This window comes from Hippopotamus amphibius, chromosome 1, assembly GCF_030028045.1.
Source record: "Hippopotamus amphibius kiboko isolate mHipAmp2 chromosome 1, mHipAmp2.hap2, whole genome shotgun sequence".
In the NCBI taxonomy this organism is placed as follows: Eukaryota; Metazoa; Chordata; class Mammalia; order Artiodactyla; family Hippopotamidae; genus Hippopotamus; species Hippopotamus amphibius.
The window spans coordinates 112,998,871-113,014,878 of NC_080186.1; the positions used below are offsets into that span (position 1 = coordinate 112,998,871).

A 16,008-nucleotide genomic window follows, 5' to 3' on the forward strand; every position below is an offset into this window, starting at 1 on the left:
CTTCGTGTCTACCTTTGAGAAAAGTGATTTTAAAAGCATGAAGCCTATGAGTATGATGATATTATAAAATATCATCAATATATGGAAATATGAATGTCATATATAGATCTAAATTCTCCTAATGGCTCTTGTGAGCATCATGACTTTCATTGATCATTAAATATTAGAGACTACTCTCTGCCTTAGTTACAATGTTTGCTGCATTATGCTAGTTCTTTTTTACATGGATTCAAACCTACTTCCTCAAATTTTGTAAACTATAGATGCTTACTAGAAAAAAAAGTATTTTATCCTTCCAGGTCATGGATCTCTTTCATTCCTCTTCTGCAACAATACTTATTCCCCCAATTGTTCCTGGTCAATGAAACACATTCACTCATTTTTTAAAGCAGCAGCTCTTTTACTACAAAGCAGGAATTGTGAGGGATGAGGAGGGTACTGTTACAATCTACTGGTGAGAATGCAGAGGAAATCAAACTGCTTGGTTTTGAATCCTGCTTCTACTTTTTATAACCTTGGTCAAGTTACCAAATTCCTCTTTGACTAGTTTCCTTATTTGTAAAATGGAGATAACAATAGTGTCTACTCATAGTTTATAGTCAGGATTAAATGAGAAAATACATATCAAGCATATTTGCCTGGCATATAATAAGCACTCTACAAATATATGCAATAATGATGATAATGATAACAGACAAACTAAGAGGGGAAAGTGTGCATTTTCGTTGACTGAGCAATGCTGATTCTAGGAATGCGCCTATGTAAATAACAAGCTGACTGCCTAAAGATAAGTATAAAAACTGTCACTGTTTGCAGATGACATGATACTATACACAGAAAATCCTAAAGATGCCACCAGAAAACTATTAGAGCTAATCAATGAATTTAGTAAAGTAGCAGGGTACAAAATTAGTGCACAGAAATCTCTTGCATTCCTATACACTAATAACGAAAAATCAGAAAGAGAAATTAAGGAAACATTCCCATTTACCATTGCAGCACAAAGCATAAAATACCTAGGAATAAACCTGCCTAAGGAGGCAAAAGACCTGTTTGCAGAAAACTATAGGAATTGATGAAAGAAGTCAACAACAATACAAACAGATGGAGAGATATACCATGTTCTTGGATTGGAAGAATTTACATTGTGAAAATGACTATACTACCCAAAGCAGTCTACAGATTCAATGCAATCCCTATCAAATTACCAATGACATTCTTCACAGAATTAGAACAAAAAATTTTACAATTTGTTTGGAAACACAAAAGACCCTGAATAGCCAAAGCAATCTTGAGAAAGAAAAACAGAGCCGGAGGAATCAGACTCCCTGACTTCAGACTATACTACAAAGCTACAGTAATCAAGACAGTATGGTACTGGCACAAAAACAGAAATATAGATCAATGGAACAGGATAGAAAGCCCAGAGATAAACCTACGCACATATGGTCACCTTATCTTTGACAAAGGAGGCAAGGATATACAATGGAGAAAAGACAGCCTCTTCCTAACACCATACACAAAAATAAACTCAAAATGGATTAAAGACCTAAATGTAAAGGCCAGACACTACAAAACTCTTAGAGGAAAACATAGGCAGAACACTCTATGACATAAATCACAGCAAGAACCCTTTTGACTCACCTCCTAGAGTAATGGAAATAAAAACAAAAATAAACAAGTGGGACCTAATGAAACTTAAAAGATTTTGCACAGCAAAACAAGGCAAAAAGACAACCCTCAGAATGGGAGAAAATATTTGCCAACAAGGCAATTAACAAAGGATTAATCTCCAAAATATGCAAGCAGCTCATGCAGTTCGATATCAAAAAAACAAACAACCCAGTCCAAAAATGAGTGGGAGACCTAAATAGACATTTCTTCAAAGAGGACATGCAGATGGCCAACAAACACATGAAAAGATGCTCAACATCACTAATCATTAGCAAAATGCAAATCAAAACCGCAAAGAGGTATCACCTTACACTGGTCAGAATGGCCATCATCAAAAAATCTAGAAACAGTAAATGCTAGAGAGGGTGTAGAGAAAAGGGAACTCCCCTGCACTGTTGGTGGGAATGCAAATTGATACAGCCACTATGGAGAACAGTATGGAGGTTCCTTGAAAAACTAAAAATAGAACTACCATATGACCCAGCAATCCCACTACTGGACATATACCCTGAGAAAACCATAATTCAAAAAGATACATGTACCCCAGTGTTCACTGCAGCACTATTTACAATAGCCAGGACATGGAAGCAACCTAAATGTCCATTGATGGATGAATGGATAAAGAAGGTGTGGTGCATATATACAATGGAATATTACTCAGCCATAAAAAGGAATGAAATTGAGTTATTTGTAGTGAGGTGGATGGACCTAGAGTCTGTCATACAGAGTGAAGTAAGTCAGAAAGAGAAAAACAAATACCGTATGCTAACGCATATATGTGGAATCTAAAAAAAAAAACGGTACTGGTGAACCTAGTGGCAGGGCAATAATAAAGACACAGACGTAGAGAACGGACTTGAGGACACAGTGGGGGAAGGGGAAACTGGGACGAAGTGAGAGAGTAGCACTGGCATATATGCATTACCAAATGTAAAATGGATGGCTAGTGGGAAGCTGCTGCATAGCACAGAGAGATCAACTCAATGCTTGGTGACAACCTAGAGGGGTAGGATAGGGAAGGTGGGAGGGAGGCTCAGGAGGGAGGGCATATGGGGATATATGTATACATATCGCTGATTCACTTTGTTGTACAGCAGAAACTAACACAATATTGTAAAGCAACGTTAATTGTCATCATTTTAAATTCTCTGTTAAAATTGCTACCCAAGTCTGTTTTTGCACTCATTGAATTCATCCCAGTTTCTGTTCAGTTTGCTTTCTCTCATAAAAGAATACCAAAAAATTTCTTTGTATCTTTATAACTGCTGTAGGAACCAACTCACTTGGGTGGCATAGAGCTTCCAATCTGGCCTCTGAAACTCCCTTCTTAGAGATATTTCCACTCATATGTATGAGTTATTTTTCTTCTCTATAAGATTTACATTAAACATTAAATTTCCTTGGATTCATCCAAGATAAACATCCCAAATTTATAATGTCTTTCAGGAGATGGCTTTAAAAAAAGACAAACCCAAAATAGGACATTAATCCTGCATGTATTCCCAGAGGAACAGAGGCTGATTGGTATAGATGAGTAACTCTTCACATGCCTAATAGAGACTAGATTCAAATGATCAAGTTTTGGAGGCTTTAGCCAGGCTATGAACTAATTTTTTAAATGGAGATTTGCCATATTCTAGCCCCAAGAAACAGAATTGGTGGAGGGAGAATATAATCAGAATAGAATGTCAATAAAACATGAGTCCTTCCCTTGGATTCTGAGAGTTTCATAAACCCAAAATCCAAAGTTTCAAAGATGAATCTAGAGGGGAGATGAATCTAGAAGTATGAAAAGGAGATCATGCTTTAAGAGTTAGTGATGTCTTTCCCAGAAAAGGAACATGATGAAAGTGGCCAGAAGAGGCAGTTTCCTTCCTCTTTTCTAATCTTGGCTCCAGCAGACACTCAGCAGACACTCTTCGATGTCTTGTGTGTTACAGATTTCACTGCTCCTGTCAGCTTGGAGATAACATGTGTCTCTTGATAGCTCTGCTCCTTTGGGGTAAGTTGGGCTTAGAAGCGGGTAGCTAGACGTGTACAGGCTCTGACTATGGGGACTTAGGACTTTTTGTCTTCCCTTGGTATCCTAGGCTAGAACTCCTGAATATGGAGATAGCTGTATCTGTGCTTCCATGGTTTATTGGTGCTTATTATATCAAAAGAAGGGGGAGGGAGACTCCGAGGTAACATTAAGCCTGGATGTAGCAACTCAAAATAAAGCCTCATCAATAACCATCTGTAGGCTGTTCGGTACCACCAGTACCAGGACCTGATTTTGGGAAAGGGGGCAGAGAGAAACTCAAGAGACCTGAGCTGACCCCTCAGAGTCCACATTAATTCTGTTTTCCCAATTCTCCCTTCTTTGTCATCTCCCACTGACCAACTGATGTCCCTGTTCTTTGGTGTCCCACAGTTCCAGTTGGGGGGCGAGTGGGTGAGTAATCTCTAACTCAACTTCTCTTCCTCTGCCACATTCCTGCTTGCAAAGGAGGGGTCCCGTTATCCTGAAGAAGAGAGAGCAGGGAGAGAATCGAAAGGAGAAAGATTTATAAATTATGTAAAATCCCCTATATTCAGAGTATGATTTGGATCCAATCCTGGTTTTTAAGGTTTCTCTGTAAGATTTTCTGAATGAGCCTTGACCTCTTGATTAAATGCATAAATAAATGTGTATATAATTGCAAAAGCCTACATGTAGCTCCACTGGGTTTTCCAATATCCCCCACACCAGACCCCTTTAGAAGAAAACTTAGTGTTTTTTTCTCCTCAGAGAGAACCAAACAGGTACTAAAGACTTGAAAGTGTGGCGTTTGAACCTAGATTTCCAATACAGATGTTAATTAAAGCCTGAGATTAACCGTCGGAGACAGTATAATACAGAGGACAGGAGAACCAGTTCCAGTCAGTTGGCCCTAGGTTAAAACCCTGCTTCATGCTTACCAATAATGAGACCTAAATCAGTCATTTATTTCTCAGGAACCCCAAATCTCCAACAGCCAGATGAAGATTTAATAACATGAACAGAACTCTCTGCAGCAGGGTCTGGATACTCTTAATGGCTGGCTTTTGTAGTTTTCCATTTGCCTATTTTTCAATATAATCTAAGTACTATGCATTTTTTTCCTAGTGCTAGCCACAAAACCTTACTGATTGCTCAGACTTCCCTTTTACTCCACTTGGTCTTTGTTTTTTAATCCCCTAGCAGACCCCACAAAGGCAGTGATCACCTTGCAGCCTCCATGGGTCAGTGTATTCCAAGAAGAAAGTGTGACCCTATGGTGTGAGGGACCCCATCTGCCTGGGGACAGCTCTGCACAGTGGTTTCTGAACGGCACAACCATTGAGACCCTGACCCCCAGATACGGAATTGCTGCTGCTAGTATCAATGACAGTGGTGAATACAAGTGCCAGACAGGTCTCTCAGTGCCCAGTGACCCTGTACAGCTGGAAATCCACAGAGGTAAGTATGGCATGGAAGCAGAGGGCGAGCAATCAAAGGCCTTCCTTTGTGTTTTCTCCTTCCTGGATGCCATGCCCGGTGTGTGTGTGCATGTGTGTGTGCGTGTGTGTGTGTGTGTATTTATCTGAGTATGCATCTCAGCTCAGGTAAAATTAAGTCAAGATACTCAAAACATCACATTAGGGATCTTAAATTCTGCCCCAACAACACCCCAAGTAGGGCAGCTATGAATAGGGTATCTAGATTAACACTTAGACCCTAAGATTTTATTATTCAAAATGATCTAGTTTTGTTGAAAAAGGTTATGCCTGCACATAGTAAATAATAATTCAGGGAAATGAACTATGATGTCTCCCTCCCACCCAAACTCAAAGTCCTGCAGTCACTTCCACAAAACAAAACTGTTAATATATATAAACTTGTTTTTTAAAGTGGTTGATAGAATACTCTATCTTACACCTTACTTTTAGCACTTAAAATACTTTGGAGATCTGTTTATATCAATAGAGACCTACCTCCAACTTCCAAATGTCTGCTGTTGTGGCTGCGCTATAACTGACTTAACCAATCTATTAGTAAACTTCTACTGTGTTTCCATTCTTCTGCTTTTACAATCAATGCTTCATAAACATCTTTATACACATAGTCTAGAGCGTATTTCATAGTATATCAATAAGATAATATGTTGGGCATGAAATTACTGTGAGACTTTGATGAATAGAAGCAGAGAAAAAAAAAATCACCATCCACTTAAATCTGTAAGAGGTTTCTATTTATCAAGAAATCTCCTAATATTCTTTAGGGCAAAATGTTTTATTATTCAAGACAATTCATTCAATTGGTGATTTAGTTATTCAAAAGTAATATGTTAAAACTTCTTTGTAATTATTAATCAAAAGTTAATTCCTGCTGGAGGCAGAATTAGATTTATGTAGACTAGGTTGCTTTGGGAGGAAATGTGCTTTAGCCAAGGAAACATTGAGAATGTCAGAGGAAATGCCAGGTGTTCCTCATGTGTCTCTTAAGATTCTGAGAATCAGTTCCTAGGCAAGAGAGGTGAAGGGAGCCGACAGAAATGTTTTAACAAGAGATTTTTGTGTAATTCAAACAGAAGCAGAAATGTGTCATGGTTCAAAAAACAAAAAGTGAGCTAGAGCTGGGAAGGAGCCATTTTCTTTGCCTCTGCACAGACTCTAGAACTCCAAGCATTGATTTACTGAGAAAAATCTTTTATTTTTTTACATTATATTATATATTACATTATTATATTATATATCTTTTCACACTATATTTTAATATGAACTTTTATTGAAGTATATCATACGTACAACAAATCTTAAGTGTACACTTCGGTGAATTTTCACAAAGTAATTAGCACCCATATCAAGTATTTCTTGATGTTCTATTTGAACATTTCCAGAATCACAGATACTCATTCTTGCCCATTTCTTGTCACTACCCCAACGCTGACTTCTAACACCATAGGTTTTCACCTATTTTTTAACTTCATATAAATGGATACAATATGGTACAGTATGTACTCCTTTGTGTCTGGCTTCTTTGTCTCATGTTGAGTGTGAAATTCATACATGCTATGAAGTTGCAGTTCATTTGTTCTCATTACTGTGTAATATTACACATTTATCTGTTCTGCTGATGGACTCTTCGGTTGTTTCCGGTTTGGGCCTCTTACAAATGGTACTGCTGTGGATATTTTTGTGCATGTCTTTTGGTGTATATATGTACACATATGCGTTGGAGTATGTGTAGGAGTGGAATTTCTGGGTCACAAAATATGTATATATTCAGCTTTAGTTTTCCAAAGTGGTTATACCATATTACACTCACACCAGCAGAATGTGAGCATTGTGGTCGTTCCTTGTCCTCATCAATATTAGGTGTTTTCTGTATTTTTCATTTTAGTCATTCTGGTGCATGTGCAGTAAGTATTGAATATCACATTATGGTTTTTAGTTTGCATTTCCCTGATGACTAGTGATATTGAGCATTTTTCACATTTATTACCTATTTGGATATCCTCTTTTGTAAACTACCTGTCTAGTTTTTGGGGTATTTTTTGCCAATTTTTAAAAATTGTTGTCTGCCCTTTCCTTATTGACTTGTAGGAGCTCTTTATGTATTCTTGCTATAAGTCCTTTTTAAAGTGTTGCAAGTATCTTCCACTCTGCGCTGGCCTTTTTGTATCTCATTATGTTGTTTTCTTTTTTTTTTCTTCCAATGAACCAAAGTTCCTAATTTAACTATAGTACAATATAGAAAGTTTTTGGGTTGGTGTTCTCTATGTCCTATTTTTAAATGTTTTGCCATAGTTAGCTGTGGAGGATCCAATTGCAGTTACAGTAGCTCTCAGTCACTTCAATTAAATATGTGTGTGCTGAAACCAAGAAAAACAGCTGGTTCATGGACCTAATCATATGGCTTATAATGAATGTCCCCATCCTACTCCAAGGTGATGAAGATGACAATAGGTTTTAAATATGAAATTAATAATATCTGCTAAAAGCTACGTCCCACAAGTTTTGAAGTGTAATACCCCCATTATCATTTAAAGCTAAATATTTTAAATTTCCATTATAATCTTTCTTTATCTTTTTCTTTTACTCATGAATTATTTAGAAATGCTTTTGGAGGGTGGCTTTTTGTTATTGGTTTCTAATTAGGTGGCATTTTGGTCAGAATTTGTGTTAAATCTGGTATCAGTTCCTTGGTATTTGTTGAAAATTGCTTTGTGGCATAGTGTGTGCTCATTTTTTATCACTGTTGCGTGTGTGTTGGAAAGTATGTGAATTTTCTTTTCTTAAGGTACAGCATTCTATAAATCCATGAAATCAAGTCCATTAATTTTATCATTCAAATATTTTATATCGTTACTAGTATTTTTGACAGTTTCTGATGGAAGTATGTTAAAATTTCTCACTGTTTGTGGATATATAAAGCAAAGGTGTCTGTGTGTTTGGGTAGTGCAGTCTGAGCACCTTTTAGTTGGGAATGGGAATAAGGGAAGGAAGAGTATTCATTCAATTTAGAAGCACTATGGCAGCATCCAAGACTGTAAAAACCATACAACGTATAGTACTAGAATACCTGCCTTCCATTCTTAGGTAAGTTCTGGAGGGGGGAAACACTATTATCTCTTCTCCTCTTTTGTTCTTTAAGAACCTCATCCTCATTTAGGCAAACCAACTGCCCCAAGGAAGAAAAAATAAAGGAGGCCTTTTTGGGTATGTGTAGAGATGAACATCAAAAGGGAGGGCCCATTTGACTTGGAGTTTGTTTTTACCAGCTAAGTCACTGATTTGCATATATGTAAGTATTCCTATCAATTTAGAAGCATATATACATACACCTTGATATGTTTGCCATTCTGTGTGTTTGTCTTAGTATGTGTGATCCCATTAACAAATTAGTCAGCAGTTAGAGTGTATTAGTTTTTTATTGCTGTGTAACAAATTACCATAAATCTAGCAGCTTCAAACAACATACATTTATTATCTTTCCATGGGTTAGGAGTCTTGGCACAGCTTGGCTGGGTGCTCTGCTGAGGCTGCAGTCAGGGTGTTGACTGGGCTGTGTTCCTTCCAGCATGTCTTCCAAGTTCCCATGGTCACTGGCAGAATTCAGTTCCTTGTGGTTGTAGGACTGAGGTCCCCTTTGCTGGCTGTCAGCTGGAGGCCAGTCTCATTTCCTGGAGACCGCCTGCCATGTGGTCCTCACAAATGCCCTCTTACAACATGTCAGCTCACTTCTTCAAGGCTGGCCGGAGTCTCTTGCTGTTCAGTCAGCTAAGACAGCCTATGTAACATCATCATGCGAGTGACATCTCATAATCTTTGTCATATTCTGTTGGTTAACAGCAAGTCATAGGTTCCAGCCACACTCAGAGGGATTATACAAGAGTGTGACTCATTGGGGGCATCTTAAAATACTGCCTACCACAGAGAGTAAGCTGTTTTTGTCCCAACCAACTTCTGAGATCTGGAAAGGAAAGGTAAGAAGGGGCTGTGTGCATGGCTACTGGTAAAGATTACTTTTCTTCCCAGCAACGCTAAAGATATTTGAGGAATGGGAGATAGGCCTCAAATTCAGCAGAGCTCTGAAGCTGAAATGTTACAAAGAGAAAAAAGATAAGCCCCCAGGGTCCAGCATTGGCTTCCTTGTACCTCTGCCACCATATACACACATTTTGGATCCGCATTTTCCAGACTGGCTACTACTCCAGGTCTCTGGCAGAGTCTTCACTGAAGGGGAACCTCTGGCCTTGAGGTGTCATGGATGGAAGAATAAGCTGGTGTACAAAGTCCTTTTCTACCAAAATGGCAAAACCTTTAAGTTTTCTCCTTGGAATTCTGAATTCACCATTCTGAAAACCAACCTGAGTCACAATGGCATCTATCACTGCTCAGGCATGGGAAGGCATCGCTACACATCAGCAGGAGTATCTATCACTATAAAAGGTATTGTATCTGAACAGCCACAGAGCTGTAGTTTTAAGAACCAAAGGAACCATCATAAACTATCACTTCAGTCTGCCAGTGAAGAAACTGAACTCTAGAGAGGTAAACTGCCTTATGACGGCCACACAATGACCAGTGGCTGGGCTGGGATCAGAACTGAGGTCTTCTGGGTCTCTGTTCATTGTTCTTTCCAGTATACCACAGTGCCCCATCAGTAATTCCAGGAGCTAATGTCAAGGCCATGGCATAATGAGAATCCATTTCATCAATTTTATTTTAGTTGTGAGGAGTAGTGACTCACTCAAGGTAGGTAGGAGAGTTATTAGAAAATAACTCAATGGAATCTCATAAAAGCTCCATAGCCAGGAAGACATTGGGATGCAGTGACACTTTCCATCTACCTCTCAGGGACCATGTGGCCTCTCTGGTTCCATTCTCTCTGAACATCTGCTAACTAAGCAGTTTCCTCTGTCTCAGTTTGCATGTGGCCCTTGTTGTTACTCTTTCATGGCCTTTTATCTTAGTACTCATAAGCACGAGCGACTTTTTTCTGTCTGAAAAATAGTTCATTCCTATGGGAAAGAAATTATTGTCCCAGATTATCTTTTTATTTTTATTTTTTGGCCACACCGCATGACTTACAGGATCTTAGTTCCCTGACCAGGGATCAAACCCAGGCCCCCTGCAGTGGAAGCCCAGAGTCTTAACCACTGGACCGCCAGGGAATTCGCCAAGATTATCTTTTGAGGCAGAAACACAAGTAATGAGTCACTGAACTAGCTAGTGTGGGGGTCAGTGTCCACTCCTGGTCAACCATTACCAAAGGGCATGGTAATATAATAAACATGGCTATTCAGGGAAGCACGGACTGTGTAGAGGTGTTCTCCCCAGTAGAATATGGGCAAGCCGTCAACTGTAAGTATGTCTGTGAGGAAACTCCAAGAATGCCTCTCTGCTAAAAGTGGGAAAAATTATGTCTCATAGATGCATTCTCTAGGGGCAGGTTTCCCAAAGTGGGTGGGAATACATCTTCTGTTAAAAAACCTTGACACTGAAGCAAGCCACTCTATCTCTATCCACTTTTCCTTTAGAGCTATTTCCAGCCCCAGTGCTGAGAGCAGACTGCTTGTCATTCCACCTCCCAGAGGGGAATCTGGTCAACCTAAGTTGTGAAACAAAGTTGCTCCAACAGAAGCCTGGTTTGCAGCTTTACTTCTCTTTCTACGTGGGAAACAAGACCCTGACGCGCAGGAACACATCCTCTGAATACCAGATACTAACTGCTAAAAAAGAAGACTCTGGGTTATACTGGTGTGAGGCTAGCACAGAAGATGGGAACGTCATCAAGCGCAGCCCTGAGTTGGAGCTTCAAGTGCTTTGTGAGTGAGAACGAAGGGAACCGACTGGCACAAGAGGAGACCGAGGTCTCATGACACCTTTTTCATGGCCCAGCCTAGAAAAACCATGAACCGGTCTTTCCACTCTTGATTCAGAACTTCACTATTCTCCCCATAAACTTCCTTAAATTTCTTTCCCTTTCTTTTTCTTTCCTTCCTCTACTTATTTCCTTCTTTTAGTCCTTGCTTCTTTTCCTTTCGTCTTTACTTTCTCCTGCCTTCTCTCTCGCTCTCCCTATCTCCTTTCTCCTTCTCCCTTTCTCCTCTCTCTCCTCTCTTTCCTCTCTCTCTTCCTCCTCCCTTCCCTCCCTCTCTCTCCCCTCTCTCACCAGTAATCTAATCAACAATACACTGACTTCCTTCTATCTGTTGTCATAGGTATGGGGATATGAAGACACTGGGGTGCAGTTTGGTTTTTTTGTGGGGGTGCAGTTTTTACTTTAGAGAGCTCACATGGTAGATTGGTGAGATAGGGATTTTGTGGGTTGCATAAATACTTGTCCAAGTGTCTATATATGGCTGAAGTGGAGGGATTGTGAGCTCTAGAACAAAGACTCTTTGGGAAAAAAAAGTTTATCTTCAACCTAAGTTCTAATCATTAATTGGCATAGAAATAGCAGTTGTGTATGAAACTAGGGAGTAGGTCCACTGGCAAGGCCCTGGTGGTGAAGCTGTTATGAGGAGCCTGCCCTCTGTCCATAACCATATAGCCCAGCTGGAGCTACCATCAGCTCCCTCCTGCCCCTAAAAGTACCAGTGTCTCCCTTGGGTACAGACATATCAGGTCTCAGCCAACCCTCTCTTCCAAATGTAACTCAGCCAGATCCCTTTGGTTTCTAAACAGTGTTTATTCTCTGTCATTTTCTTTTGCAGGCCTCCGGTCACCAACTCCTGTCTGGTTTCGTTTCCTTTTCTATCCGGCAGTGGGGATGATATTTTTAGTGGACACCGTTTTCTGTATGATAATGCATAAGAAACTACAAAGAAAGAAAAAGTGGAATTTAGAAACCTCTTTGGACTCTGGTCACAGGAAGAAGGTGACTTCCTACCTTCAAAAAGACAGATATTTAGAAGAAGAGCTGAAATGTCAGGAACAAGAAGAACAGCTGCGAGAAAGGACATACCAAGAGAAGCCCTGAGAGGGTGGGCAGTGAGCCGTGCAGTGGGTGCCCAGAGATCTAGACAGTCCCTACACCTCTTCTCTGTGTGAGGGCAGGGCACAAAGGTCCAAAAGTTGAAAGACCCTAGAACTGTGAGTCCCATGGCATCTAACTCTTAAATAAAGCAAATTAATGAGGGGACGTCATTGGAGATAAACTTGAAAATTTGGCAATCAGAGATGATTTGAAGTGAGGCCTACTCTAAAGAAGTTTTTAAAAAACTTGGAAGTCAGGTTTACCTTGATTATCCTATTAGGGTAGTCTGAGCAATAATTTACTTCTGGGGACAGGGTGGAAAGGTAAGAGTGTGTATATGTAAGAGATTAAGAGAGAGAGAGACAGAACTGGGGGAGGAGGGACATAAAGAGAGAGAGGGAGGATATGAGGGAGACAGGGAGTTGTATTGATATCAACCAAAAAGGAGGAAATATAACCCACAAATGATTCTGAGTGACAGAATGAGAGAGCTCACACCTCTTGGTGCTCAGGATGGTCCCTTCATGGCTTTTCTCTTTAGCACACTGGCGTCCATACATCTCCCAGAGATACAAGGGAGTAACTCATGATGATAAAAGGGTGCATTATTTTTGCCCTTTCATTTGAGGTTTTCTTATAACCTCTCTGTGTCCAGAGACACCGAGGTTCCTGCTTATCTGTCCCAGTCCCCTGCCCCATAGGAAGGCAGAAAGGCACTGCTTTCCTTAATAAATTAAGCCCAGCTCTCCACGTATGACACTGCATGTGAGGAGGGGCAGTGATATCGCAAGGCCCCAGCTCCTTCTTCCAGAGATTTATTTTACTCTTCTGATTTTCTAGATGATTCAAGATATACTACTCTCCCACTTGGACAAAATATTTTCCTGCTACTCTATAAAACAGCTGAGAAAAAAATGAAATATGTGAGTAAGACTTTGCTAAAGCTTAGGGATAAAAAAGGGTATAAACAAACCTAGCAACATAATTCTTAGATTATTTGGTTTAAAAAAATGTAGCTTATCTGCCAAACAAGGATGCGTCCCTGCCTAGCCTCTGTCCTGGCTCCAATTGGCAGGACTCACCTTTAACCCCACCCCACCCCCGCCACCCCGCTACCTAGAAGCACCTTCAAGCAACTTGGGACTTGAAGCAGATGGAAGAGCACCTTAACCCACTGCTTCCCTCGTCTGTGGAACAAGGAGAATGTTCTTCTCCCCTTCATCTTAAGAAAAAAGTACAATAATCATTATCTCAATAGAAGTACAATAACTCCCACATTTGTATTAAAAGAAATGGTCATATATCATAGTAGGAGCTTTATTGATTGCCCATGTTTGGTCTCATGGACCAGGGAAACAGAAATGAGAAGAATTGCAGGGAATTAGTTCCACAGGAAAGAAACCCAAAGACCCAGATAGAGAAGACGTCTGTAGAAGACTCTAGCATGAGGAACTGGAAATTAAAGCAGGAAGTGACCGTTACACTCAGAGGAGACAGCTATATCCTACCCTCACTGGGTGGACAGAATTTCAGGAAAAGGGCTCCCTGGGGACAGAAGGTTGAGGGCAGATGTGGATATAAACCTGGGGGAAAACTAATGGAGCCAGTCATTGCTAATGCATCAGGAAGTACTTCCTCCTTCCCCACACTCTTCTTTTGTGCTTCCTCTCCAGATTTTTCCACGCTTGTATCTTTGTCACAGTGTTTTCTCATATGCACTTTAATATACTTTAATAATTGATTTGATTAAGTCAGTTTGTTGATTGAACAATTTGCACCTCCATCTACCCCTATCTCTGGTGTGTAGCTGTGCCAGAAATAGGTTCTTAGGGTCCCCCAGATGGAGGCCTGTTCCCCAAGCCTTGGTGCTGGGTCTGGTCAAGTCCTGGTACCACCTCTCCCTTTCTCCAGGTGGGTGTCCAGCCCTCCAGGTCCCCTACAGGGGTTAAGTGTAGGGCAATTGCACTATCTCCCTGACAGCTGCCCTATCTCTCTGAGAGCTCACTCCTCTTTATTTTTATTGCATCCAGTGTGTGGAAACACAGAAATCACTGGATCCTGTTGGGGAGAGAGGCCCAAAGGATCCCAGATCCCTTCTTTGCTCACCATCCTCCACCTTTGGGGAAAGCCTGTGTATGTGGGCAGGGGGTTGGGTGGGGGTGGTTAACTCCATGGAGGGACCAGGAGACCATGGGAAGGAAAGTGAAAGGTTCTCTAGGTCTGCTCTAGAGACAAATTAACAGGGAAACTTTACCTCGTGGTCTCATTTTTTGAATCACTAAATCCAATGTGTTTCAGACACAAAGACACATGCATGGATTAACTTGAATCTTCACACCAGTTTTTCAGTTTGCAGGGAGGGGCACAGCTGAAAAAAAGTCAGAGACGGTTGCTCACCCCAGCCTTTGGAGCAGGCACGATCACTGTAAAAGAGCCATTCTGTTTCTCGTGGCTTGTGTGCCACCATGTCAGGCCCATTACCCCTCTGCATACTCCAGATGTCACCTTCAGGCAGTTCTCCAAAATGCCTCTGATTATGGAAGGCGCCTCTGCTCTGTAAATTAGCATCCAGGGAAAGCCAGATGTGCTTTTGTAAAAGCTGGTATCAACTTCAACTTACCGGAGGATATGGGAAGTGTGTTTTACCAATCCCCTGTGGAAAATGCATTGCAAACCAAGTTTAAGCTCCAGATCATATGCAACAAATTCACTGGCCACCACCTTGTGCATTAATAATAACAATGCTTGGTTACATGCTGAAGATGTCTAATCAGACGTATCTTGTGAAACAAATCCAATTGGTCCTTTACCATCCCTGAGAACAAAAATTCTCGTAATATTACTTAAAATCTTCAAAACAATATTTAACCAAAATATCCATCCTCTTAATATCATCAGGACAAGTCAAGCTCTTACATGTTTTTAACACTGCTTTTTTCAGAATAGCTGAGAACATATATCAAACATTTAACATCACATTATCTATTTTTAATGATGTTTTGGTTTTGTTATTGAATATATGGTCAAATCCAAAACGTACAAGAAACATATACAGTTAACATCTCCTTCCATCTCGGACTCCTAGCCCTCTGTCTTAGTCTGTTTGGGCTGCTATAAGAATACCATAGGCTGGGTTGCTTGTAGACAACAGAAATTTATTTCTCACAGATCTGGAGGCTGGGAAGTCCAAGATCAAGGTGCCTACAGATTTGGTGTCTAGTAAGAGCCCAATTCCTGATCTATAGTTGACTATCTTCTTTTTGTGTCCTCACATGCAGAGGGGTGAGGGAGCTGTCTGAGGTCGCTTCTATAAGGGCACTAATACCACTCACGATGGCTCGACCTTCATGACTCAATCACCCCCTACCAACGGCCCCACCTCCTGATACCATCACTTTGGGGACTAGAGTTCAACATACGAATTTGGGAGGAAACACAAATATTCAGTCTATAGCACATTCTAATGTCCTTTCCAAAAGATAATTATTATTGGTTGTTTTCTGTCATCTCAGAGGATTTTATTCGGTCATCTGTCATCTTTTATAGGCAAAAAAGGGAGACATCCTTCCCTCTCTCTCCCTTTATACACATATGTTAGCATAATATACACACCATTGCACCTTGCCTTTTTCAAATAACATATCAGGAGCAGTATTTGCTCCAGAGCTCCTCCACAGGTCGACCAAAGCTTTGTCAGGCCTTCACTGCAGTCTGACTTCTCCCTCTGCCCAATCCTGTGTCCTCATTCTTCCTTTCACAAGGTTTCATCCCCAATAATCATCTTGTACCCCAAACTCAGTCTCAGCCTCTGCTTCCAGAAAGGCCAATCTGAGCATTTTGTATACCACTGCAACAATTTATAAAAT

The 16,008-nt window shown here is 40.5% G+C and overlaps 1 protein-coding gene across 2 annotated transcripts; it reads left to right on the plus strand.

Annotated features, from left to right (window-relative positions):
* Positions 1–3,616: 3,616 nt before the first annotated feature.
* Positions 3,617–12,317, plus strand: FCGR1A (Fc gamma receptor Ia). Of its 2 annotated transcripts, none has more exons than XM_057745680.1 (6): positions 3,617–3,676; positions 4,088–4,108; positions 4,877–5,134; positions 9,358–9,609; positions 10,701–10,988; positions 11,880–12,317. In XM_057745680.1, the coding sequence occupies exons 1-6, from the start codon at positions 3,646–3,648 to the stop codon at positions 12,143–12,145; spliced, it is 1,116 nt and encodes a 371-aa protein (XP_057601663.1). In that variant the 5' UTR covers positions 3,617–3,645; the 3' UTR covers positions 12,146–12,317. The 2 variants fall into 2 exon arrangements, with proteins under 2 accessions (XP_057601663.1, XP_057601673.1); XM_057745690.1 differs by having other exon boundaries at positions 4,880–5,134.
* Positions 12,318–16,008: the final 3,691 nt, after the last annotated feature.